Consider the following 25,559-nt stretch of genomic DNA (forward strand, 5'->3'; position numbering starts at 1 on the left):
ATACTTAAAATCATTAAAAAGATATATTATTCCCACTATGGAAGGGGGAGATAAAACAGATCGTTGAGATCTACGGCATTTGCAATATTTGAATTCTGCACTTCTGCAGTTTCAGATAGGCTCATTCCAAACAGGCATGTTAAGAACAGACACTGGACTAGTGACTGTAATGCTGGAAGCTGAATGTTTGCGATATTAATTGTAAACTCTTCTCTAATTATAATTATATCGGTATTAACAGAATATCAAAACAAGAGATTAAAATCCAAATTGAGCACTTTAATCATTCTACACCGTAGTCGAGTACTTGAAACCAACTTGCACAAAACACAATTATACAAACTGATTTTATATTGTACTTACAGCATCATAATGACATTTCTTCAATGAACGCAAAAAAGGAAAGAAAACAAAACACAATCCAGAGAAATCACACAGTCAGTTATCAGTTGTGGATGCACAACAACAAAAAAGAGATTTTACCCATTGTTGTTAGGGCTAAGCACACATGCAAGTAGTTTCAGGTGGGCTTTTCCTGACTAACTGTGTGGTGAAAATAACTTGAACAGCAGTCATTTCCCAAATTTGGCAGAGGGTAGTCCTCCCCAAAACCAACAGCTTTAAATAATATTAAAACAAATTTGAGTACAATATATCATCAGGGGAAAAGAGTTTGTGAGGATCTGTGTAGTAAAATCTCAATTTATCAAATTTTTTACAGCCTGAAATGATAAGCCAAAACATTTTTAACCAAGTAATCCAAAATTGACCCCAAAAAAACACAAGATAAAAAAAAATTCAACCCAACTTCCTCTGGTCATGTACAATTAAAATAAAATCTGGTAGTAATTCTAGTTTCTTTTTCAGTCTCAAGTCCTTCTCTTTAAACAGCCGTGCAGCTTCAGCTAACCATCAAAAGTGAGATATAATGAATTCAAAATCCCCATTCAGAGCCAAACAGTTCAGCCAAATTTTATGTGATGCCTCAGTTTGTAATTACAAGTTTAAGCAGTTAAATGTTTCCCGTTTTGTTTATTGTTTGACTCTTCTGCTCTCTTGTTTAAAAAGGGGAATTCCGGCATTTTTGACTCAGGACCCTAGAAATGAAAGGTTACAAACATTTTTGGAATTGGTCCAATAAACCCCCCCCCCCCACTAGGAGCAACAACACAACAGCAGAGTCTTCAATGTTATGTTATGGGGTAACTGCGGCAGTCCGCAAAATTTACACTTCTATCAATCAAAGGCTCAACATATTCTGGGTCTTTGCAAAGAGTGCGACAAGATTACACATGTGCTAAACAAGAAGTCTCACGAGACATTGGTTGCTGTAGCAAGACGGAAGTAGAAATGTGAGTGAGCATTGGAGAGAGGAGTTTATATTTTACTGAAACTATGGCTGAATCCTGGTGTGGACTATGAAGATGTTACCGACTCCCTACTAATTTAAGCCTTTATAGTGAAATAAAGCACTCTTAGTGGACTTTTCATGGACCGTTGCTGTTACGCCAAAGGATTACCTTGTAGCCACGGCTGCCATGTTGTGGCTGCCGTCAACCTACCGAACAGCAAGTTAGAAAGTACCATTCATTTACACTGCCACATATATAAACAGGAACCTGGTAAAAAGAAATACCAGAATTCCCCCTTAGGGCTTGTCCTGCTTTCAAAAGTGTTTTGAAAATAATTTTCTTTACTGATTTTAAGTTTTTTGCAATGAATGAGGAATGTGAATATGTTCCACTGTAGTTTAACAGCTGCATGTGTCTCTAGAGGGTATAAAATGAAGACAAACCAGATTTCTGTTCCTTTAGGCTACTGTCACAGGGTCAGTCGCTGTCAGAGCTGGAGCTTGAACTCGATTTGTTCCTCTTGCTGTCCTTTCTGTCTTTGCCTTTTGTACTATCTGGTCTTGATCTGGATCTATCTGGACTTTTTCTGTCTTTAGATTTAGATTTACTTTTTGGTCTCGTCTTGGACTCTGGTCTCTTTTGACTTTTCTCATTTCTGTCACTCTCGGAGCAGCTGCTACGTCTTCTCCTTTGACTGGCGGCTGCTTTGTCTCTTCTATGAGATGATTGGTCCTTGCTGTGATCACTCTTATTACTCTTACTTCTGGAGCGCCTGCTTCTGTGAGAGTCTTTAGTCTTATTCCTGTCTGGACTTCTTGTACGACGTTCCCTATCCCTGGATGATCCTCTCCTCTTGTTCTCTCTCTCATTGGTGCGTTGTCTTTCCTTACTCCTGCTATGTTCCCTGCCCCTCTCTCCGTCTTTCTCTCGTTTTTCTTCTTTGTCTTTTGACGGTGAAGATCCATGTCTATTCCTGCTTTTGCTACTCGATCTATGGCCATCTTTTGAGGTTGTTCTTTCCTTGCTTTTTGACTTTTCTCTAGTTCCCTCACCATTTCTTCCTTTTGAGTCCTCTTTATGTTTTTCGTCAGACTCGTGGCTCTTGTTTTTATCTTTACTACGATCAGTTTCAGATTCTTTTTCTTTCTTGTCACTGTTTCGATTTTTGCTCCTTGAGCGACCTCTCCTGTCATCACTTTTGTGCTTGTGACCCTTATCTCTGCTTCTTGACCTTCTACTCCTCTCTCTGCTTTTACTACGACTTGGAGATTTATCGTGTTTCTTTGCCCTGTGTTTGCTATGCTTCTCATCCTCAGCCATTTCTTCCTCTTTGCTTTTGGATCTATGTGACCGACTTTTCTTGTCTTTTTTACCCTCAGCGGTTTTTTCACGCTCTCTTCTTGGTGCTTTAGCAGCTTCATCCTTGGCTTCATTCATATCACCTCTGCAAAAGAAAAAAAAAATGGAGAACATATGTTACTGACATAACAACAACTGTCATCAGGCAGAGTTATGCTTTCAGTAATGTGAAAAATAACATTACATTAGGGCTGCAACTAACGACTATTCTGATAGTCGATTAGTCACCGATTATTGAAACGATTAATCGACTAATCGGATTATGAATGACACAAATTCTCAATTGCTATTATTTAGCAAGCAGCTTTTAAATTTAGCTTGAGGTTGTTCAAGGCATGTGATGACTGAAAATAAAGACAATAAAGATTGATACTTCATTAACAAAAATGTCTTTTAAATAAACTTTGCTGCATATAAGGGTACTGTTGACACAAAAGCAAAGAAAAATCTAGTTTTTGTCCATTTAAAACGAAGGACAGGCAAAGTGCTAATAAAAAATATTAATTTAAATTTAAGTTTCCCTTTTTACTGTGAACCAAGAACAGGCCAAGTGCTGGAACTAAAAATAAATTAAAACTCAAGTATCCATTTTTTGTGTGAACAAAAAAGGACAGGGAAAATAACATTAATAAAAACATCAACAAACGAAACTACAGTCTTCTTCAGACTAAATCATTTTGATTAAAAGAACTCGTTAATAAAAAGTTTAAACCATATTTTTGTAATGGATGCTAGAATCCTGCGCGCAGGTAAATACGTGTGTATATAACATCTGACAGAGGCGAGTCCGCATCGTCTCCGTTACGAAGTCACACGTGCCTCCTCCTCAAGTGCGCGTGTCCTGCTTCCATGGAGAGCAGGTCCGCTGTACAGATACTGAAGGTAGTATTTTTCGGGCTGTTACGGGTGAAGTTCTCCCGAACTTTTTACTTCCTGGTGCGCGACTGCGCGCGGCAGCGGACGCCGACATTGGTCCATGTTTTGTCGCTATTGCACATGCGCGACTTTCAGAGATAGGAAGGGAGCGAGATGGCTCACTCCTCAGCTACTTCCATCAGCACCTCCGGTAAAACGCCGTTTAGTTCCGCTGCGTGGCACGAGAAACACGCGCTATGACGTCACCAACGAATCATCGACTAGTAAATTCGTCGGCGACTATTTTGGTCATCGATTTTTGTCGACGACGTCGACTAATCGTTGCACCCCTACATTACATACATACAAATATCCTGATTCAGGATGACGAAGTGTGAATCTGCCACGACTGCAGGTGCAGCCTGTTAAGCTTTTAATATTAAGATTTGAAATTCCGTTTCACAAATTCCTTTCACACTTAAGACAATAACTCACAATATTAATATTCAATGTAAAATTGCGTCAAAAGGTATATTTTGCTAATATTACACTTGTTTCATTGTCTTCCAACTGCATGTCATGTGGTGCAATCACGATCGAGTGATCAGACCTACAGTAAAAGTTATGTTTGCTCAATCAGGTGAAGTTTGTTATAAAACTGTCCACAAGCATCCAAAGTCACTGCATCTTACCTGTCACCCTTAATCCAGCGCTCTCCAGTGACTGCTCTCATCCTCTGACGCTGCAGCTCTTGACGCCAGTGAGGAGGAGTTTCACTTCGCCGAAAACGGTCGCCGGACCTTGAACGAGACGGTGTCCGGTACCTCTGGATTGGAGAAATGACATCAATTACTTCCTCTTCAATAAAGACACTAAAACGACGGCTCAATAGAATGAAAGTGACAAGATTTTGGTCCACCTACCCTAGGACCTCTGCCTTTGATTTTCCTGCCAGATCTTGTCATCACCAGTCTTCTGTTGTATGCTGACTGAGAATCATATGTTCTGCTAGAACTGGAAAATAGGTAAGTATTAATTGACAGAGCCAATTAAATGCTAGAGATTATATTATATAACTAGGGCTACGTTGTAGCACTGACGGGCCCGAGCACACGCATTTTGAAGCCTGTTGCGGTCGGTGGAGAGAGCGATCAATGACCGAGCGCACGTCTCCGCATTGCATGCGTTTCGCGCACTGTGAGGATAAACACTTTACTTCCTGCGTCTGTCATGCACCGCTGGTCGACGCTCACTTATCACGCATTACGGTCCACCTCATCAAGTTAGACCCCATAGTGAAAACTTTATCTTAATCGGATTTAGTTTTAAAACGAGGCTTACCTCCTTCTGGCAATAGGTGGTGCCATCGCTATCACTATACTAGACTAATAGATCTGTCCAGGTCAAAAACACTCTTCTCTCTTCAGATCGTATAAATCTTTCATCTTTGCATCTACTACATCAAAGGATTCTAACATCACTGACACTGTGACAAAACAAACTGACAACAAAGAATGATTTCCTTTGAATTGTTCCTTTATATATATAGCTCATTTGAATTGTATATTGTAAAGCAGCCAAGAGCTGTTCATCAAAGTTTAGAACATGTCACTTCCTGTAGCTAGCAGATGGCGCTGTAATGATGAGTCAATATTGATATGGTTATGATCAGGGCGGGACTGTGAATCTGTGAATGAGGTTTGAGGCTGAAAGAACAATGCACAGAGGAGTTATAATAAATCCCTCTTTTTTGGTAAATCATCAAAGTGACACGCCACGGTCACACCGTGTGATGAAATCATATGTAACGAGGGAGTTTATATCTCCATTTTGTTAAGATGACATTCAGAGAAGTTGATGTTGATCTAATGAAAGCCCAAGGACAAGTTCATCAGACATATTTGTTTGTCATGAAAAGACAAATGTCCCTATCCATTGTTGTACATGTCGGCCAATCTTATTGCCGGGCAGTGTTGTGCAAGTTCACACCTCTCATGAACAAAGTGCAGTTCATACAAGTAAACTTGATTGGTTCACGTTCATAGATCACCATTTAAATTCTGAACTAGTTCACAGCATAGTTAATTTCATCTCTCACCTCTCTCTCGGCCTTTCCTCTTTATGTCGCTGATCCTTGTCAGCCCCCTCATTCGACTTTTGGGCGGCCTGTGGACTTCTTCTCATGAGGAACCGGTTCTCTGGGATGAGCGGGATTTCTTCAGGACGTACAGTAGATGTAACCGTCTCCTCTTGTTCCTTCTCTTCAGCACTTTCAGCTTCTGACCTAGAAAACAATTGTGGCTCAATATAAAGACACCAAGTAATGTTTACACTGCAAACAGGGAAAATGCGAAAAACTCATTAGGTACCTTTTCTTGTCCTTCTTCTTCTGTTTCTTTTTTAGCTTCTTTGCCTTTTTTTTCCGCTTTTTGGATTCTTTCTCGGACTCTTCAGAGTCAGAGGAGGAATCTGAGGAGCTTTCAGAGTCGCTGGAGCTGCTGCTAGAACTGGAGGCTCTCGCTCTCTTTTTTTCCTCCTTCTTGGCTGCACCTTTAGATTTAGATTTAGGGACCAGCTCTCCGCAGTTCAAAACTTTCACGTCTGAATAGGGTCTGCTGTTAGGATCTGTTTTCTGGTTCTCCATGGTTTGAACCACCTCTTGGCCAGAGATCACATGACCAAAAACCACATGGACTCTGAGAAAGTAAAGTGGTGTTGAATTTAAACTGTGGGCCATTAAGTGTACATTGAGCACTTTGCATTCAAATAGACTTTCAAATGACAGTGAAGCAGCCATTACCCGTCCAGATGAGGTGAAGGTTTTGTTGTTCTGATGTGTCACAGCGAGCAATTCAAAAGACAAAAGCATATCATTATTATGAAGGCTTAGATATAACAGAATGATAAAAAAATAAACACGTAATATAAACACTGCTTACATGAAAAACTGGGATCCATTTGTATCTTTGCCTCTATTGGCCATAGACAGGAGATAATCCTTGTTGTGTTTAACAGCGAAGCTTTCATCTGGGGGAAAAGCAGAAGATTGTATCGTCACCTTGAAGCAACGTCGATTTGGAACAACTGACAGCTCTGGTAGTGGCCTCTTTACCTTCAAAAAAGCCTCCATAGATGGATTCACCTCCTTTTCCATTGCCTGAAATGTGAAAGAAAGAATAGTTAAAGGAGCTGAAGCAAAAAAAAAATAAATACAAATTATAGAATTTTGAAACTATGGATTTTTGGATACTCAAGACAGAGGCTGATAGTAGCTTTATTGCGGCTTTCATTATAAGATGCTATCACCATCTGCATACGATATATCTAGGAGGTAAAACCTGAGAGCACACTTTACCATAGCCTTTGCTGTAGATTGACATGAACCATCTAGGAAAAGTAACAAAATATCACAGCCATGCAGACCACAACAACTGGGATTGGTCCTTCTGATGTCTATGGCTCTATCCCTCCTGCCGTTTCAATGGTATTACAAATGATCTACTCCAACATCTTCTGTCTTTTGTGCTATCTGGTAATTTGAAAGTAACAGTTGTTTCATATTTATCAACTTCAACTACAACATGATCTATTCCGTTTCAGTTGCCATTGTTTGAAGTAAACACACAGTGGTACAGAAGCTCTATCTGCAATCTGCGTTTTGATGGTGTAATTGCAACAAAAACACTAGTGCACAAATAGACAAAATGCTGCAGGCCACAGTGTAGACACTGTGTTGAACCTGTGTAGAAATATAAACCAGGCAAGACAGTCAGGAACTGCATCCTTTCACATGTCACATTTGTTCTCAACAAAGTGTCACCATTTATTAACTCACCTTCACTGAAGTCTCCCCCTTGAATCATGAAGTCTTTCACAACACGGTGGAACAGACATCCTTTGTAGTGCAGAGGTTTCATAGTTCCTTTACCGACGCCTTTCTCACCTGGAGGTCACATCAGCAATTATCATTATTCCATGTGTGATCAGAGATAAAGAGCTGCTGGAATACTCTTGGTTAGGAAATTAAATATTTACCTGTGCAGAGGCATCTGAAGTTCTCACATGTTTTGGGACAGATGTCTGAAAACAACTCCACCACAACTCTGCCAACTGAGAGGAGACAGTGGGTTAGAATTGTTTACTTGGGTTTTAACTGAGGTGAAACCCTGTACTCTAGTTGTCTTTGTATTGTAACTATGCACCCAACTAAAACTAATGCAGTCGAAGGCCCCTTTCAGACCTGGTATTAACAAGTGTTATGAGAGATTAAATCACAAGGGGGCAGTTCCAAGTACAGTATGTCAGTTCACACCTGGGTTAAGAATGTAACACTATTTGTCTCCTGTGACCAATTCTGATCGGATCTCCCTTAACCTCTTTATATGCAAATATAAAAGGGATTTTTAGTCAATCTGACAATACAAATGTGTTTGTTGTCAATGTGTGTGTGTGTGTGTGTGTGTGTGTGTGTGTGTGTGTGTGTGTGTGTAATTAACAGAGAGAGGAAAATCTGAGCCAGGGGAGCCTGAGCGAATCATTGTGCAGTAAGATTTTATCCATTTGATTTATCAAATCATGATGTGTTGTTCAGCGTTGATATTGTGGTGGTGGCTACAAACACAGTAGAGGTGTTAATTGCAATGCAAATTTCCTAATTCTTAGATGGATCACGACGTGGACGACTCTGCATCGAACAATCTTTCATAAACTTACTGTTGTCGGATTATCTTAACTCAAACCCTAATTTTGTAAATTTCAGCACACTTGCTATAACAGTCTATTTACCTTCTAAAGCACTTTCTACATAAAAAGGTCACTGATTGTATTAATTGATGAAAAAGCCACCATGCACAGTAACAGAAAATATATAACAATATATAGAAAATTGAGGATGTGATACATTGAGATGCATTGAGATAAATTGTTGTGCATTCGAATCGGGAGGCTGGTGAAGATGCACAGCTCTGAATCGCTCTTCTCTAGAGGTGAATCAAAGCAGACATTGATAATCTTCGTGGAGTTTGGACTGAGAGAGTGAGGTGAGGTTCGATTCTTACCGAGCACGTTACTGATGCCAACATCGAAGAAGCACCGAGTGCGCGGAGCCTTGATCCCCATGATAACCTGAAGTGATCAAAAACCTGCAGGTGAGAGACACAGATCACAGAGATGAGTGACGTCAGGATGAACGAGTTCAGGAACACAGTGAAAATCCTGGTTTGTTGAAGCGTTTCTGAAACCCACGTATCACAATAACAAACGATGCTGGTGTTGACTGTAAATCAGGTGGGCAACATGGCAGGTCAACAGGGGAAACGATGCTAAAACAGCAGAAATCTAAACAAAATACAAGAGCTAGTGTTTTCACTCGTAAGCTAACGTTAGCTAGCTAGCGTTACATTCTACAGTGTTGTGTTGTAAGTGTCCCAGGTAACAGGCTCGTATCGCGGCGTGTTCACGTCTCTCCCCCCAGCGCCAGGCCTGGTGTTAGCATTAGCACGCTCAGCTAGCCTCAGCCACACAACACGTAGGGGGACGAGCACAGCGTCACACAGACGGTCCCGGTGTGTTAACCCCGCACACAGAGGTCGCCATGATGACGGTGATGTGAAAGCACTGTACCTGTGGAGGAGAGGAATCTGTCCATGCAGCGAGAGGCTCCTCACAGGCGACAGAGAGCAAGTTTCATTCAGCGCTGATCAGGGTTTCTAAAGATGGCGCGTCGACGTCTGCGCAGGCTCGTGTTCACGTCGGTTCAGTGCAAGTGCTTTGATGCCCCGAGTCTTACCTGTCAGGCACAACCTCGTTTTAGCCTGCCTGAAGGGATAGTTCCCCCCGAAAATGAAAAGCCACTCATTATTTACTCACCACAATGCAAATGAAGGGTTGGGTGAAGTGTTTGAGGCCATTTACATTTACTTTTAGACTAAATGTCCTGTTATCCTCCTCTGGAACCACGTTCATATTTGTGGGGACACACTTCACACGAGCTGTTACTGCTCATATGTGCTTTGACCTTGCTGTGTGTTTATTTTGGTACTACCCCATTTTGAAATAACTTCAGTACTGTATCATCAACTCTATCCATACAAATGTTATTGTGAATGAACGTATTATTATTTCTCTTTCTATTTATTTTAAATTGGCTAAACTTTCTGGTCATCTTACCGAATTCACAGATTCAAAAGATACACTTTTTGTTATTCACAGCACAGGGTCAGTACAGGTTTTCATAATTCATATTCATATCATTTATTAATATCTAGTTTTTGTTTAAAATCTGTTCTTTTTTTCCCTGTTGAAAAATCATGAAATACTTTTTTACTTTTATGAACATGAAAATTGTTATTTCAGCCAATAAATACAAAAAAAATGAATATACATAGATTTCATACGAATGGAAATCACTGGTATTCAAGCAAAGTTTTAAAGTACTTGTTGACAGTTCCCTCATTCTCCAGGATGAGTGAGCTGCTGCCTGAAAGACAAAACCCAGGGTTGAAAACACACCCACGTCACTGGCTGCGGAAGTGTTTCTCTGTAGCACACATGCTAGGTGATTTTGACTTTGAATGAGCGATTTTAGTGCGACCCTTGTGTTTTTGCCTGATCTATAATGTCTGTTTCTGTATAACCTGCAGAGACACCGCTGAGAGCAGGGGGAGCAGGGGGGGGGGGGGGGTGCGGTCATTTAATCATCTGAGCTGACTGGTTCTTCATCCACGTGAAGACCTCGTTGCAAAACTGAGCTGAGCTGCTGTCAGTGGCTGTCCACTCCAGTCCACTCCAGAGGAAAGTCACAGGAAGTGTCTGAGTGGCTCTGTTTCCTCACAAGCTTCAGAGCAGGTGAGATCCTCTGAACCCTGAGAGATCTGACATGTCAGGTGTTTGTCTCTTTAATGTTATAGAACCAGAGACAATGTTAGAAATTGTGGTTTAGATTAAAATAATGTGTGTTGTTGTTTTTTTTCTCAGTTGATAGAGGTCCTTAAAGGTGCAGCTAACATCTACCACCTCCACACTGAGACTTGATGGGAGTGACACCAGACTGCTGACCCTGCTTGTCAGGTTGACTTGGACGGTGGTGGTGGACACTGTTGACACAATGAAGACCCCAGTCTGCACTTAACCCAGAGCCCCTAGTCCTGTGATCATGTTTCGACTCCGGCGTGTGACCTCCTGCCTCCGTAGGCTCCTCCACGGGGGTACGGGGACCCGGGACCAGGTTCTGGAGCAGCTGAGGGTCTGCTCGGCCGAGGACCAGGTGTTGGACATGGTGGGCAAGAACAAGGCCAAGCTCACGGTGAGCCATGTGAGCTGTGCTGTGGGGATGCTGTGGCAGTTCCAGAGGGAGAAGCCTCAGCTGCTCAGGACCGTGGAGCTCGTCAGGACACACCCACAGTTCCTCACCCTCAGGGTTTTAGCTGAGAACAAAATCGCTCTAATGGATGATTTCATCCTGGTGGACATGCTTTATAATTTCCTCAGGTACCTGAACACACAGACACCATTATCAGACTTAAAGAGTATCTATCTGAATTATGAAACTGTATTATTGTTTGTCCTGCAGGCTGAATGTGGATCCACATGACTCCCTTATACAACAGCTGGTTTCTGAAGCATGGCTCAGAATAGACAGGTATGATCATATTACACTATTTTGTTATTTTATCTTTGTTTTTAGGCAATAAAGGGACAACTATTATTTTCATCACTGAATAATATAGCATTAATAAGTATTTTCCTCAGTTAAATGTGTGATTGTCTAGTCTCTAAGATGCCAGACAATTGTGAAAATCTTCCTTCAATATATCCACAATGTAATTTTGATCAATAGTAATTTAACAAAAATTTGATCGATAGATGTTTTTTCTGTTAAGAAAGAGCTCCAAACCACAAACTTCACTCAGGAGAAAAAATCTTAAAAGAAATAACAATATCACTTTTATCTTGATAATATGTATACGTATTTGTTTTGCAGATTTCAAATGGGTTCCCTGTCCAAGTTTGCCATTTGTCTCAGTGATCAGCACCTTCAACACAGTCCTCTCATGGGCCACATCACCAGTATTGTGGATCAGAGGTTGTCGTCCATTGATGATGCCAGGTTGGTTTCTTAAACAAAAATTAGACAAATAACCGTTCCCTTAAATTCAGTTCAATTGCACACACTCATAGATATTGATCTCTTAAATATGCCTGATTCTTTTCACTGAGGTCTATGCATTAATTCTTAAGAAATTCACAAACATTTAGAAAGATCTTGATCTCGTTAAAGAAAGTTAAAAACATTTTTTCCAAAGGTTAATGGGTTATTTCTCTGCTTATTCTCCATCCTTCAACCAGTAAAATCCGTTTGGTAGGTTTTGTGTAATCCTGCTAAGAAACAGACTATGAAAACCTCCTCGGTGGATTAATTTGAATCATCTTAATGTGTGTATTTACTCTGGCATTGTTTTTCTCAGGATCCTCACGACACTCATGATAAGCACATCCTCCCTGGTGTCTACCCGGCTGCGGGACGCCTTTGTCAGCAAAGCAGATGAACTCCTGGACACTATGGATCCCACAAATTACAATAACCCTCGCAGAGTGGTGCAGTTCCTCCGCAACATGAAGTACAGCCATCGCCCCCTGCTGGAGAAGTGCAACCAGATCCTGTTGTCCAGCATTACCCGGCTGGACGCAGAGAACATCAGCATCATCATGGGGCTGTATCAGGCCCTGCAGTTCAACAACTGTGACTTCAGGCTCGCTGTGAAACAAAGACTGGTAGAACTGATCGATTCCAGTACTGATCCTTTCTCCTTCTCTAAACTGTTTGTGGCGCTGACTCCCATGGCCAGTCCGGAGATCCGAGAAGGGTTGGTATCATTCTAAGTGGAGTAAGAGTGCAGTGAAAATCCAACCTCTTCACCTCACAGCAGTCCTCGAGTGTCACCCGTCTGCTTTGTGCTCTCCATCCATTCAGGTTGGAGAACACGGCCTTCCTGTTGGCGGATGAGCTCAGTGCACAGCAGGCTCTGGCTGTAGCTGAAGCACTGGAGGAAATTCAGAGCAGGAACCTCAGCTTACTGAACAAGTGAGTTTATATGTCTGCCTTCTAGCACCCGGATAGGACATATGAAAAAAAAAAGATTGTACGCTTTTTGTGAAAAAAGATTGTGTGTGGCTTTTTATTTTTTATCACACAATCGACCTCAGCAAATGAAGCTTCCCTGCTGTCATGCAATTGGACATCTTCATGTTTTTTCGCTGCTGCATTTGCGTTTATGTGGCTGAAACAAGTAATATTTAAAGGTTCCAGCTTGATGTCTTTTCTTTAAAAATCTAATTTTAGGGATCTTTATCATCATTTTGTGTATTTTATGTTAAGAAAATCTCCACATTATCAGATTTTTGAATATTTTTAAGTACATAAAAGCTTAAATATTGTATTGCTCCTATATTTTACAGAATTGCATCAGTGGTCCAGAGGAACCTTCATGTGTATAAACCAGTGGAAGTGGCCAGAATCACACAAGCCCTTTATCTGTTGCAGTACCAGAACCCGGAATTCTTCACGACACTAAGAAGGATTTTGGTCAAGTAGGTTTTCCTTTCAGCCGTTCTTTGTCTTGTCAACACTGCGATTGAACAGAAACACTGACGACTCTTCACATCTGCAGCTTTTTGCTGCACAGCGTCTTCCCCCACGAGGTGACCATGCTGACCCGCGTCCTGTCCATGCTGCCCAGCCCGCGGCTCGAAGAGGCCGTGAAGGCACGCGTGGAGGCGGTGGTGCCGCAGTGCAGCCTCAACGACCTCAACACCATTTCTTTTGCTGTCGCCAAGTGGGTCCGGAGCGATCCGTCCTACCGCCACGGCACCCCCAGCAAGTACGTGCGCCTGCTGCAGACTCTGAACCGCTGCGGCCACGAGAGGCTGCTGACCACCGACCGGCTGGACCTGCTGCTCGAGGAGCTGAAGTACGTGTCGGGGGAGTGGTTTGAAGAAATGCTGCTGCAGGAGACGATGGTCACGCTGCAGAGGATGACGGATCAGATCAACTGGACCAGTGTGCCGGAGTTGGCTTTCTTTTTAACCAGGATGAATCACCTCTGCCCTCCGCTGATGGACCGAATCGCCAGTGTGGCCATTAAAGAGATTGACAAGGTGCTTCGAGAACCATCACACCATTTTCATTGCAAGACAATGAAGCAAAGATACGACATATAGTGCCCCAATGAGTTTTGCTAATGTTAAATCCTAAATCTTTTTGCCATACATCCCTAGCTGTGGTCAGCTATGATGGAGTAGTTCTCACTCTTTTTAAGAAATAACTTTCCACAATGACTCATGCTCAGATAATGTAACAGTACTCACACATTTATCCCCATTGTTGTGCCTCGTTACAGGTTACGTCTTTATCCATCATTGTTAACTATGAAATAATCGTTTTGTTAATCAAAAATATGTTTTGTTATTACTTGAACCCTTATTTGAATTGTGACAGTCATTCAAACATTATCCTAAATATGAGGTCCCTCATAGGAAATTCAAACTATTCATCTGGAAGACATAAACTCACCACTCTTCCTCAATAGGACAGTAAAGAGATTGACAAGGTGCTTCGAGGACCCTCACACCACATTAAATCTGTAATAACTGATTTTATATTAACTTTACATTTCCTGTCTACTTTTTAAGATTCACTACTCTGCAACATACGCCACCCTGCTCCCCTTCTCTGTCCTGAGTTATGATCCTCCACAAGCAGACGAGTTGTATGACGTGTGCATTCAGCGTTTCACTCCTCATATCAGTAAGTGAATATTGGGATACAGACTTTTATTTGTCCTTATTTAGAGCTCGCACTCACACCATCTTTTTGTGTATTCGCAGGCTCCTTTGACCCACATCTGCTTGTTCTCATGGCGTACTCGCTGGCTGTGGCTGACAGTTTCCCTGAAGAACTCATCAGAGAAATCTTCAGTATTGACTTTTTGGGAAAACTGGATTCTCAACTAGAAAGTATGTGCCCAGTTGGTAATTTTCAACTTTTTTCAAACAGACATTTAATAGATACACTAATGGAGAAGGGAAGGGGAGAAGGGGTATAGGTGGTTTGTTTCAGTTGTAATGTTTCACTCGGGATCTGTTTGAAAATGTTAAATAAAGACGTTTCACCTCTCATCGAAGAGGCTCTTCAGCTCTAAATGACTGCTAGGAGTCCCAGGTATTTAAATTGAAGGGTCGTTAGGAGTGGTTGAGATAACCTGACAGGCTGGACCCACCCTGCTGTTGGTTTCACTGGGAGTTGTTGCGGGTCGTCGAGAGTTGTTGACCCACAATTGCAGTGAAACTTCCTGGAGATGGACGTCAGGACTGCGTTGTATGTGGCTGATAGATAGTGTCTTAAACCTCCTCCTCTGTTCAGAGATGCTTATAACAATCCCTTTTGTAGATAGAGGGCCTAGGGTTCTGTACTGTTCTGTAGCAAAAGTCGTTGTGTTGGTGCAAAGTCCAACTGCCTTTCCATGACCTCAACAGTTGGGCCGTGAACCCCCCCCCCCCAGAAGTGCTGACCCTCATGCAGCAGTGACTTCTGGCAGATGAATTAGGGCACATTTTACTCCATCAAAGTGGGGATTGGCTCATTCTGTGCATGCATTTATAATTCTGTTCAACCATTTTCATTGCAAGACAATGAAGGAAAGATACTATGACATATAGTGCCCCACTGAGTTTTGCTAATGTTAAATCCTAAATATTTTTGCCATACATCCCTAACTGTGGTCAGCTATGATGGACTAGTTCGCACTCTTTTTAAGAAGTAACTTTCCACAATGACTAATGGTCAAATAATATAACAGTACTGACACATTTATCCCCATATCTGTGTCTCGGTTACAGGTTCTGGCTATATCCATCATTGTTAACTATGAAATAATCTTTTTGTTAATGAAAAACACGTTTGTGTTATTACTTGAACCCTTTTTTGAATTGTGACAGTCATACAAACATTATCCTAAATATGAAGTCCCTCGTAGGAAATTCAAACTATTCATCTCGAAACATAAACTCACCACTCTTCCTCAATAGGACAAGTTTAAATTCTTGATATATCTTTCAGCTCTGCCTGATTCCCTCAACATGCGAACCCGACTGCGCCTCATGGAGCTCAATCGCGCCGTGTGCCTCGAGTGTCCTGAGTTCCAGGTGCCGTGGTTTCACGAGAGCCACTGCCAGCAGCTGCAAAGGAAAGGTAACGTGGTTGTCTAATATGTTCCAGAGTCTGCCGGTTACAACTTTTCAATTCAAATCAATTTATACTATCGATCGACTCTCAATCAAAATGTCTTTCTCAGGGAATATCTCTGTGGGTCCTGTGCAGCAGCAGATCCACAAAATGCTGGGTGAAGTTCTCGGTGGCATTAACTGTGTTCAAGCAGCTGTCGTCACTCCGTATTTTTATACCATAGGTGAGTAGTATTTGAGTATCTTCTGTATAATGAAATTTGCCTGCACTTGGCTACACAGGCTTAACTTGTCCGTCTTAAGAACTTCAATGGAGATAAATGGGAAATAGTCCAGATTCCTATGATAGAATGTTATGCAGCCATGTCTTTGTTTTCTCTTTTAGACTTTGAATGTGTTCTGGACAAACACCTACAGCCGCTGCCGTACACTCACCTGAACACACTGCAGATCTCTGACAGAGGGAAGGCTCACTGGGGGGTGAGCTCGCTGGAAAATGACAAGCATGAGCTGCCACCCGGAGCTCAGCGGTAACTATTACAGAACACGACCGGAAATATCCAACATGAATAATCACTCAGAAATTCATTGGACACTGTTTTGACTCATCTTTCAGAGTTGCTGTGAACTTTCTTGACTCACGGTGCTTCTGCAAAAACTCCCACCACATGAAAGGTGAAGCCATGATGAGAAAACGACACCTTGAGATTCTCGGATATCGTGTTGTTCAGGTGAAAAGACAAATTTCCAGTAGACATTGCATGAATCATCTCTTGGACTGGATCTTGTTAGTGGCCAGTTTAATGTTGTATAAAACACGGACAGTGAAATAATAAGCATGTGTTTTGATTACAGATCCCTCACTTTGAATGGAACTCCATGGAGCTTTCAACACAGGATGCTTGGAAGGAATATCTAAAGAAGAAAATATTCAGAGAGCTTTCTTTATGAAGCCGTATTTATTGAAGAATGAAAGAAATGTTACATTGAACACTTTCAGCATGACTGAAGAGATACCAGTTTTTTGATATAGTTGTTTAATAATGAAGTGCTCCTTATTTTTTGTCAAAGAGCCTACAATTGACATGAATCTACCTCATTCATGTTAAGAACGATTGTGTATAATGTGCTTTTGTATTAAATATTACAAAAATAAACAAAGTGTGAAGCATTTGTTTTGTTCTATATTTTTTAAGTTTTTGTATAATTGTTTTGGAAAGATAATTGTTGCAATTGAAAGTTTACAGTTTGTTAATAATTCACTGTTATTTGGTATTACTATGCTAGCCCCCCAGCAGCCCTCACGGAATAAGTGGTATGGATAAGTGATGGATGGATGGTTTTATTATCTGCACCACATCTTTTTTTTTAAACAAAGCATTCAAATAATGTGCCTTAATGGGAGTCAATGTGCAAAATCACTGCATAGAAACATATAGATAGTTATTTTTTCTTAGTATGATATATGAATTTGCACAAACATCAGCAGACATCTGACTTGTTATTATTCTTGTATTAAAAACAGCAATAATCTCTTGAAAGTTATTGAAGTTTGTCAGACACGTATATACGCAAAGGGCTTCATGTCCGAAGTAAGGAGACTTAATATTTCACGAGTCATGTTAAAAATGCTAATGCTCATGCACATTTTGTAAAATGAAGTGCATAAAGTGAAGGATAAATGTGGTTTAACATAAAACTAACATGTCAGAGTGGGCGAGGATTTGCAAACGCCTAAGAGTCAAACTAGACATTTTAGATGAACAAAAGAGGAACATATCAAGATCAACAGGAGATATTTATTTCTATTCAAACCATTTACTGAAGAAACAACAACTTCGAATCCAAATAACAGTAACACCTCAATGTTAGACATTCGAATGATGAATCATGATAGGAATTTATATTGGAAAAAAATACAAGTTACCGGGAGGTGTCTGATATGTTAAAATGACATTTGACCACAGTGAGCCATTCTGAGGATGTACTCTTCTACAGCAGAAAACTGAGTGTCCCTGAACTGTTATTACAGTTTGGGCATTCTGGCTGCATTTAGACGCATGGACACACACGACGCTCCAGCTGCGTAACGCATCTCTTTGATCATACCAGTCCACTGTTTCTTGTCATCTTCATACCTGGCACGGAAAAGAAAAGAAAAGATGTGAGGAAAGAAAATTGTGTGGATTACCGCGATAAAATATGTTATATAATGCAAGAAAATCCACACTTACTGCCAAATGTCAGTGATTTCAGTGGGTGCACACTCTTTGTTCTCATTCTCCATCACAGCGAAGCCTCCCACAGCGTGGAGCAGCCCACCACAGCTGACCAGGTTGATTGAAGTCCTCTCCTGGGGAAACTCTGTGAAGGGTGACCACCTGCAACACAGTGACCGCAGCTGTAGTAATGTGATACTTTCCCCCTTTATGGTTCTTGTTCCTTGACTTTTTAATTTCTTTGTGGATTTAAATCAGTGGCTCCCAACCACTCCCACACAGAACATTTAGATGGATTAAGATAGATAATTAGAGGGAAAAAAACTACAATTCAGTGACACATATTAATCTTATTTTTTCTGTATTTTCTCTAATTTGGGATTTGGCGATTTAAGATCAGGTGAACTGCAGAGGGGTCACAAACCAAAAAGGTTGGCAGCTAAAAAATGTCATGTATAATTGACTGAAATTGATTTGAATGTTATAATTGAAGATAAAAATGTCACAAGAACTAAATATTATAGAAATTCAAAGACAACGTATTCTGCTCATATTCAGATTCACAATTTCAATCTTGGTTATTATTAAGATTTCCCTGCTCTGATATTCAGAAAAAGCATCACTTTACTCATATAGCTACAGCTCCTCTGTATATTATTTACCGAGGACTCTGGGCTGTTTAATTTGACGGATCCAAACCAGACTAACTCTTTTACAGACACAAAAACCCACCTAACACACTAGAGGAGAGAGAATCTGAAAAAGCATTATGTGTTTACTTTTACGGTGAAATGTTAGAGCGATCCAAAAAACATATCCAAATATAGCCATAAAACACATTTTATGTTTATAGGGTCCATAGTAACTTTAGGTATAAAAGCACAAACTTGTTGGTTGCAAAGTCGTAGGCTTCACATGTAGCTGTGAGTCCGTCGTCATTGACGCCTCCAGCCACAACGATTCTCCCTTTGTGGATAACTGCTCCGAACATCGATCTGGGCGTCGTCATGGAGGCCACCTCCTTCCACTCTGACCTCTTGTGGTTGTATGCAAACATCTTGTTGGTTGATTTACTTTACCGATGAGACAAATTGATTTCCCAAAGAGTTAGTATACTGCTACAACCATATCTTGACTTTATATTTAATGTTCTGGCATCGCACTCTTACTTGTCATCTGTTTTGCCTCCGACAGAGTAAACCAGCCCGTTCTCAGAGACAACACAGTGGCCGTGGATCTTTAGGGGCAACTTCTTCGTCTCACTCCACTTCATTTTTCTAAAAAGGGCAGATAAAGTAACAAAGCATATGTGAATAAACAAATTATTTCAATATAATCCATTTAATTAAAACCCAATTGTTTGATGGGCTGAACTTACTCGGTGTCATAGCACAAAACTGTGTCATGTGACTCCTCAGCCTGTAGATCTTTTCCTGCTACAGCAAAGATGAGATTCTCAAACTCCCCCATACCGAAGAGACACCTGGGGGAGGCCATCGGTGGCAGAGCGATCCATTCAGAAGAAAGACTGTCCAACTGGAAGACACATTTTGAGAAATTTGTTAAAACATCCATGAAAGTGGATATATTCAAATGAAATCCCTGTCTACTAATGTGAAGTACCGAGTACTGACCAAAAGGGAACATTGGTTATAACGACACGTTTTTCTTACCTGGTAGAAGTAACATTGCAACGGGTTTTCTTTGTCTTCATCATCAACAAAGAGTCCTCCCAACAAATACAGGTTGTTGGTCTTGGATGTCAGACTGACGTGGTTCCGTGGGATGTGCTCTGCCATCGCAGCGAGTAAGCATTCGTTCTCCTGGCTGTCATAGGCCACGGCGGCAGTGTCACTGATCATCAGCACCATGTCTTTGGCATACATGCCATATCTGCGGTCATTGTTCAGGTAGCCGGGCAACTTTTCCTCTTCTCCTTCCTCACCATCTTCTACCTTTTTCTTCTCGGGCAGCTTCCCCGCAAAGGCTTCCTTGATGACTTTGATTTTCTTGAGAAGTTCTGGATCTGCCTTGATGAGGTCATCTTTCTCTACCTTTTCCTTGAAGTACTTCTCCGGGAGCAAACGGAAGCGAATGCAATCGAAAGCCTCTCCCAAGGATTTTACATGCTTCTCTTTGTCCTTCCTGATCCACTTCATGACAGTCTCAAACACCACCTCCTCTTTTTCCACGTTTAGTGCATCGGCTCCCATAATAGCAAGGAGTTCAGGAGGAGAAAGTTCTAAGAAATCCTCATCCATGGAAATGGTCTCAAACCGATCTGCGATGTAATCTCGAGCCGCTATTGCCAATCTGGCGGAGTTCAGCATCAGTGCCAGCCTGTAGATGGCGAGGCAGTTTTTCTTGGACAGCCGCTTCTGCAGGTAGTTCACACAGACCGTGAACACCGAGGGGATCTGGAAGCGATTGGCAACAACCAAAATATCCTGCACGTTGTTCTCATTGATGTCTATGTCTGCTGAGTACATGTAGTTCACAATCAACTCCATAATGTTGGGATCCACGTTCTCCAGAACAAACTCAGATTTGTTCACGTCCTTGCCATCCTCAGCGAAGTAAAGCTCCCGGAAATAAGGACTACATGCTGAGAGAATGAGCCGGTGGCAGGGGATGCTCCTGTCTCCAACTTTTAAGACACAGTCAATTAACTTATTCTCATTCAGCAGCTCTTTGAGTCCGTCCTGCAGCAGGGTGCTCTGGAACAGACGCAGATCGTCCCTCATGGATTGGGGATCCATTCTTTCAGGGCAAGGAGTGGATGAGCAGATGAGTTTTGTACCGACCGTCTGTCCCAGCTTGTGAAGGCAGAACTCTAGGCAGTCAGGTCTGAGGCTACTTCAATATAACTGTGCCCCTCTAAATATAGCCAACCACCCCATTCACAAAGTATTCCGCTTGGCCAAATGGGAGAGCTCACACAGCTGTCACAGAGCAGGAACAACTGTGACGGCCTTGTCACCTTGGTGATTAGTGACAACATTGTTGTATAGCCGCACAGAAATAACCTCTGATCTTTTCGTTTGATTCCCTCCGGTCTAACTAATAAAAATATATTCCTAAAAGAATTTCAGCAAAGTACATAGTAAAAGCACCACACACAATGTCAGGACCATCTTCTCTACTGTACATGATGATGGATATGTTTGGTATTTACCACAATCCAGTGTGTTCTAGATACTTCTAGATACTAAGTGTGGAGTGCGTCACAACCCTGGACAGGGACAGTGAACAGCTGCTGCAGCAGGAGGTGACAGTTTGTCCTCCTCTGACATTTTTTAGATACTTGTGCAGCTTTGTCGAGATCATTGTGTCCCTTCCCCACACAAATGAATTTTGTCTGATACATTAAAAACAAAATATTCTGTAACTGTGAGTATGTTCACAGGAGGCTACCCTGCCTTTTAATTATTATTTTATTTAATTATTTATCATCTCTTATTTTATATTCGATTGACATTCTAACCTCATCTATTTGTATTGTATTTTTACGAATCTTTGTATATACACATTTCTCAATGCATAGTTTACAATTGACATTTATGACGAGTATATATATGTATGTTTATGTCATTATATATATATATATATATATAAATACTGTTTTACTTTAAAAGATATTTTTTCTCTTTTGTTTGCTTTTATTACTTTATCAAATCTCAACAAACATATTGCTTCAAAAAACAAGAAACTATATATTGTGAAAAAAGTACTCTACATGATTTATTTAAATACATTTATTTATTAACTTTAAAACTGTACAAACTTTATTATATTTCACACTCTACCCATGACAATAAAATATACTTTATACAAATTACTCCAGAATAAAGTATTCACACATGGTATTGTATTTTCTCATTATGTGTGTATAGATGAGATGTACAATTTTTAACCTGAGCTATAAATAAATACCTTATTTTCTTAATAATGACACAATGTACATGCACATTATTTCAGCCCATCACTTCCCACAGTCCATTAAGGGTGAAGCCATCTTTAAGCTTTTCGATGGCGAGGCCCATGTCCTCAGAGAAAACTGGGTCACGGTCTTGTTGCTTTGGAAAAACAATGAACAAGTCAAGTTTAGCATATTGTACAACACACTTAAGGATGATGATTATCATTATTAATTATTTGTGTGACATCTTACCTTATTGCCATCAGCAAAGTAGGCCTGAAAGCAAACAAACAGAAACAACAAAAAACATATTGAGTCAAATTAGCTGTGATAATAGGTTATTGTTGTCTGATGAGCTGCACCCATACAAACAGGAGCACCAGGCAACAATAATTCATGTTTGTTCATTCAGCTGAGGGGCATTAGCTCACAGCTATTCTGAGAGTCTGAACAGTAAACCACTGACTCCCAGAGGAGTGACGCGGTGGCCAACAGACACACTCACAGTGAAAGCGTCAGTCTGCTCATCGGGCTCGATTTCCACATCATCAGGCGGCTGGTCCACGGTGAGTTCTTCCAGTGGCTGGGGCTGCAATCACAGTCAGGACAAACAGTGCTATGACAACAACATCAGCTGAACATATGGAAAACTATCAAAAACACTAATGAGGGTCTAGGTTAAATAAATTCACTTGTAAAAATGACATCATCGTATTTTACAGTGAGAATACTGAAAGTCAGATATTCCTACCTTTTCTTCCATTTCATAGTCCACTCCAAAGATAGGGTTGGCAGAGTAAACCTTATGCAATGAGTTGATTTCCTTCAGGGCGTCTTGAAGCTTATCCACAGGGTCAATCTTAAATCCGAGCACGTAGCCACCGCTCTAAATCCAAAACAGACAAAGCATGTTCGTCGATTACCAGTGAATTGATCAGAGAAGGGACTCCTGTCACTAGTATTCAATCTTTGTTTTGTGATATGTGGAGGCGAATGACACTCAAAAACAAGTTTACCTGACGTGAACTCTCTATCACCAAAGCCAAGCCAAACTTTGAGTCTCTTATCCTGATAGACCACTTCGAGGGGGGGGACAGATAAGACATTAACAACAATGTTAACAGGGATGGTATGTGATTGTTACTACTGTCTACATTATAGTATCTAGTCCCTGTATTATAGAGATATCATTTCAAAAATATTTTTATCAACGAAGAAGCAAAAACTGTTAGTGAAAATAAAAATGATGTTTGATAAAAGCTCAAATAGGAGTTATGTTAAATAGAAAGTCTGACCGTTGAATCATTATTGATACATAGTGTTTTATACTTACAATCTGGAGGTAAGGAATGCTGACATTGAAGCTCTCATTCATATTGGCATGCCACACAATCCGAACATTTGTGATGAAGAAAGTCCCAAGATTACCCTGAAAGAAAGAAAGCCAACATCAGAGGAGTTAGTACAATCCAGTAACTCACATTTATACAGTTTACTATTTATTGCAAATCAAATTAAAAACAGCAATAAGAGTCAAACTGTTCACCTTTAATTAAGTCTGCAGTTAATGTCGATTGGTTCATTTCTTACATTGTTTACTTTTCCTACAATCATTCTGCTTATTACGATGATTAGAATTATTACAATTGAAAGTACATAAATCTCAAAATATTTGGGTTTAGCATGGTAGAGTAACCTGAAGCTAATCCAGGTTAAATCTGCATAAGCAAACTTAACATTACTTGAACTGGTAAATGCTAAATATTCTTTCAACAGACACATTTCATGATGAGCACCAGTACCTGATCACTGGATAAATTCCAAACTCCATTGATTTTATCGTACACTTGCTCCCGGGGCAAAAGTCTCAGCTGCTTATTTTGAATGAGAGCCGCTCGCAGCTTCAGGTCCCTGTACATCTTAGAGGTCTCATAGGCCCTGCAACCAAACACAACAAGGGAAAGACATTTAGTAGGAAATTTATTTGAAGTAGAAATGTAAGAGGACTGAATATGTCCACAGCTTTATTTTACCTGTGCACAGCGATGACAGAAGTAAAGAGCCGTGGACTTCCTGGAACCACATTTGTAAAAATGAACTCAAATCGTGTGTTGTTGGACTTTGTCAAGATGTAGAGCGCTTCAGTTTGGCCTCTCAGTTTCTATAAAAGAGAACATTCAATTCTTACATTTCCATTCGCCTTGTCTACTAATATACTTCATATCATATTGACAACAGTTTTTAAAAAGTCGTTGAGGTTGGCAAACCTTGAGGCAGTGCCCATAACAATTCAAGTAATGCAGTATATAAAAACAAGATTATATTCATATAATAAGTCATAATATTACATTAAAATACTTAATAGTTAAACAGGGTTTACTTACTGAGTTAGCTGTCCTTGTTGTGATGTTAATGATAGAGTTGTAACCCACGGCTGAAAACCAAAAAAAGATTCACATTTCTCATTAAAGTTTGTGAGACTTTTTAATTTAATTATTCAGAAATGTATGACTATTTTTGCTTATAAATCTTTCGATTTGAATGATGTAAATGCTAAAAGGAAAACTAAAAAGTGGGTCTGGCAATCACTCTTTTAAAAGTGTCATTTAATGCCCCTGCATTTCCAAGAGAGGGCAGAAATATGCAGCTGATGGTGAAGCCTTACACAGATTGACTCTTGGCAGGGCCAGCGAGTGCCAGATGATCCTCAGGTTCGTTACCAACAATCGTCCTGTAAGATAAAAGGGACATGGTCGGTTATAAAGTCTCTGATCACACACTAGTTGTCCAGAGAGAGTTAAAGACCTCGATCTCCGTTGTTTCCTTTCGTGTCCTCGATGGAGTCCAGGCAGTCGATGAGCGCTTCTCCTGGACGAGTTTTCATCTGCCTGTGAACAGCGATTCGTTAACAGACAGGTCGGTGTGTTATACGGTTATAATACTCATGTCTACCACATGGCTGCGATTCATAAACACCGAGGACACAATGTTATTGGGTAAACAACTATTAGCATTTGGCCATGTAGCGTAGCTGAGCTAACAAGCTGCTACGATGGAGGAAGGAATTCAGGGTAAACTTACTGCGCTGTGATGTCGAATCTCACGTCTCTGTCTTCCCACAGAGCGTCTAACACAGACGCCATGGCCTCGGGTTATAGATCCCACAGGTTAGTTTATCCACGTTCACTACCTGTGGTCGGTTTACCTGCTGGACAAGCGACCACTAGGTTAGCTAATCGGCTAATCTGAGCGAGCCTGTAGCGTCATAATCACCGTGGCAACAAACGGTGGCAGAGGAGGGCCAAAAATGTGGCAGAACCAAACTGCCAAAATAGAAATAGATGAAACATTTAAATACACAAATAAATGAATTTAGAAATACATAAATATAATTACTATAGTATTATGTATATATTTATGTCTGTCTGTCTGTCTGTCTGTCTGTCTGTCTGTCTGTCTGTCTGTCTGTCTGTCTGTCTGTCTGTCTGTCTGTCTGTCTGTCTGTCTGTCTGTCTGTCTGTCTGTCTGTATGTATGTATGTAGGACGTCTGACTCAACTTATTTCTGAGTGGTTGGTGGAGGTCTATCAAAACATGCTGCAAGGCTTTAAACGTT

At 40.8% G+C, this 25,559-nt stretch overlaps 4 protein-coding genes across 4 annotated transcripts; 1 reads left to right on the forward strand and 3 right to left on the reverse strand.

The window, feature by feature from the left end:
- Positions 1-258: 258 nt before the first annotated feature.
- ppig (peptidylprolyl isomerase G (cyclophilin G)) lies at positions 259-9,255 on the reverse strand. Its single transcript, XM_061088807.1, has 12 exons — positions 9,189-9,255; positions 8,624-8,707; positions 7,602-7,676; positions 7,402-7,509; positions 6,679-6,723; positions 6,506-6,593; positions 6,367-6,396; positions 5,936-6,262; positions 5,665-5,850; positions 4,490-4,580; positions 4,259-4,392; positions 259-2,796 (listed from the first exon to the last, which is right to left on the reverse strand). The coding sequence occupies exons 2-12, from the start codon at positions 8,682-8,684 to the stop codon at positions 1,830-1,832; spliced, it is 2,112 nt and encodes a 703-aa protein (XP_060944790.1). The 5' UTR covers positions 8,685-8,707; positions 9,189-9,255; the 3' UTR covers positions 259-1,829.
- A 1,013-nt stretch (positions 9,256-10,268) lies between these two features.
- fastkd1 (FAST kinase domains 1) lies at positions 10,269-16,927 on the forward strand. The gene is made up of 15 exons (XM_061088805.1): positions 10,269-10,412; positions 10,542-11,054; positions 11,137-11,205; positions 11,548-11,673; positions 12,032-12,430; positions 12,538-12,648; positions 13,023-13,154; positions 13,235-13,721; positions 14,256-14,370; positions 14,451-14,579; positions 15,682-15,813; positions 15,917-16,030; positions 16,192-16,336; positions 16,423-16,537; positions 16,662-16,927. The coding sequence occupies exons 2-15, from the start codon at positions 10,720-10,722 to the stop codon at positions 16,755-16,757; spliced, it is 2,505 nt and encodes an 834-aa protein (XP_060944788.1). The 5' UTR covers positions 10,269-10,412; positions 10,542-10,719; the 3' UTR covers positions 16,758-16,927.
- Positions 16,928-17,832: 905 nt separating this feature from the next.
- Positions 17,833-20,784, reverse strand: klhl41a (kelch-like family member 41a). Its single transcript, XM_061088972.1, has 6 exons — positions 19,699-20,784; positions 19,404-19,561; positions 19,195-19,302; positions 18,913-19,098; positions 18,041-18,187; positions 17,833-17,944 (listed from the first exon to the last, which is right to left on the reverse strand). Exons 1-6 carry the CDS (start codon positions 20,782-20,784, stop codon positions 17,833-17,835), a joined length of 1,797 nt encoding a protein of 598 aa, XP_060944955.1.
- Positions 20,785-21,916: 1,132 nt separating this feature from the next.
- bbs5 (Bardet-Biedl syndrome 5) lies at positions 21,917-25,165 on the reverse strand. The gene is made up of 12 exons (XM_061089119.1): positions 25,026-25,165; positions 24,750-24,832; positions 24,610-24,675; positions 24,329-24,378; positions 23,978-24,105; positions 23,747-23,882; positions 23,278-23,373; positions 22,961-23,023; positions 22,696-22,830; positions 22,450-22,533; positions 22,197-22,220; positions 21,917-22,101 (listed from the first exon to the last, which is right to left on the reverse strand). The coding sequence occupies exons 1-12, from the start codon at positions 25,085-25,087 to the stop codon at positions 22,000-22,002; spliced, it is 1,029 nt and encodes a 342-aa protein (XP_060945102.1). The 5' UTR covers positions 25,088-25,165; the 3' UTR covers positions 21,917-21,999.
- Between the last annotated feature and the right edge of the window lie 394 nt (positions 25,166-25,559).

This window comes from Limanda limanda, chromosome 16, assembly GCF_963576545.1.
Source record: "Limanda limanda chromosome 16, fLimLim1.1, whole genome shotgun sequence".
Classification (NCBI taxonomy): Eukaryota; Metazoa; Chordata; class Actinopteri; order Pleuronectiformes; family Pleuronectidae; genus Limanda; species Limanda limanda.

Coding starts and splice junctions, on each gene's coding strand:
- klhl41a (XM_061088972.1), bottom strand. CDS start 20,784: ATGGATCCCCAATCCATGAGGGACGATCTGCGTCTGTTCCAGAGCACC. Junction 19,562..19,698: donor TGCAATGTTACTTCTACCAG/GTAAGAAAAACG, acceptor TGTGTCTTCCAG/TTGGACAGTCTTTCTTCTGA. Junction 17,945..18,040: donor GAAATCACTGACATTTGGCA/GTAAGTGTGGAT, acceptor TTTCCGTGCCAG/GTATGAAGATGACAAGAAAC.
- ppig (XM_061088807.1), bottom strand. CDS start 8,684: ATGGGGATCAAGGCTCCGCGCACTCGGTGCTTCTTCGATGTTGGCATC. Junction 7,677..8,623: donor TGGCATCAGTAACGTGCTCG/GTAAGAATCGAA, acceptor GTCTCCTCTCAG/TTGGCAGAGTTGTGGTGGAG. Junction 4,393..4,489: donor TCAAAGGCAGAGGTCCTAGG/GTAGGTGGACCA, acceptor TCTCCAATCCAG/AGGTACCGGACACCGTCTCG.
- bbs5 (XM_061089119.1), bottom strand. CDS start 25,087: ATGGCGTCTGTGTTAGACGCTCTGTGGGAAGACAGAGACGTGAGATTC. Junction 23,883..23,977: donor TCTGTCATCGCTGTGCACAG/GTAAAATAAAGC, acceptor GTTTGGTTGCAG/GGCCTATGAGACCTCTAAGA. Junction 22,534..22,695: donor ACTATGAAATGGAAGAAAAG/GTAGGAATATCT, acceptor CTGTGATTGCAG/CCCCAGCCACTGGAAGAACT.
- fastkd1 (XM_061088805.1), top strand. CDS start 10,720: ATGTTTCGACTCCGGCGTGTGACCTCCTGCCTCCGTAGGCTCCTCCAC. Junction 11,055..11,136: donor ATGCTTTATAATTTCCTCAG/GTACCTGAACAC, acceptor TTTGTCCTGCAG/GCTGAATGTGGATCCACATG. Junction 11,206..11,547: donor GCATGGCTCAGAATAGACAG/GTATGATCATAT, acceptor TTTGTTTTGCAG/ATTTCAAATGGGTTCCCTGT.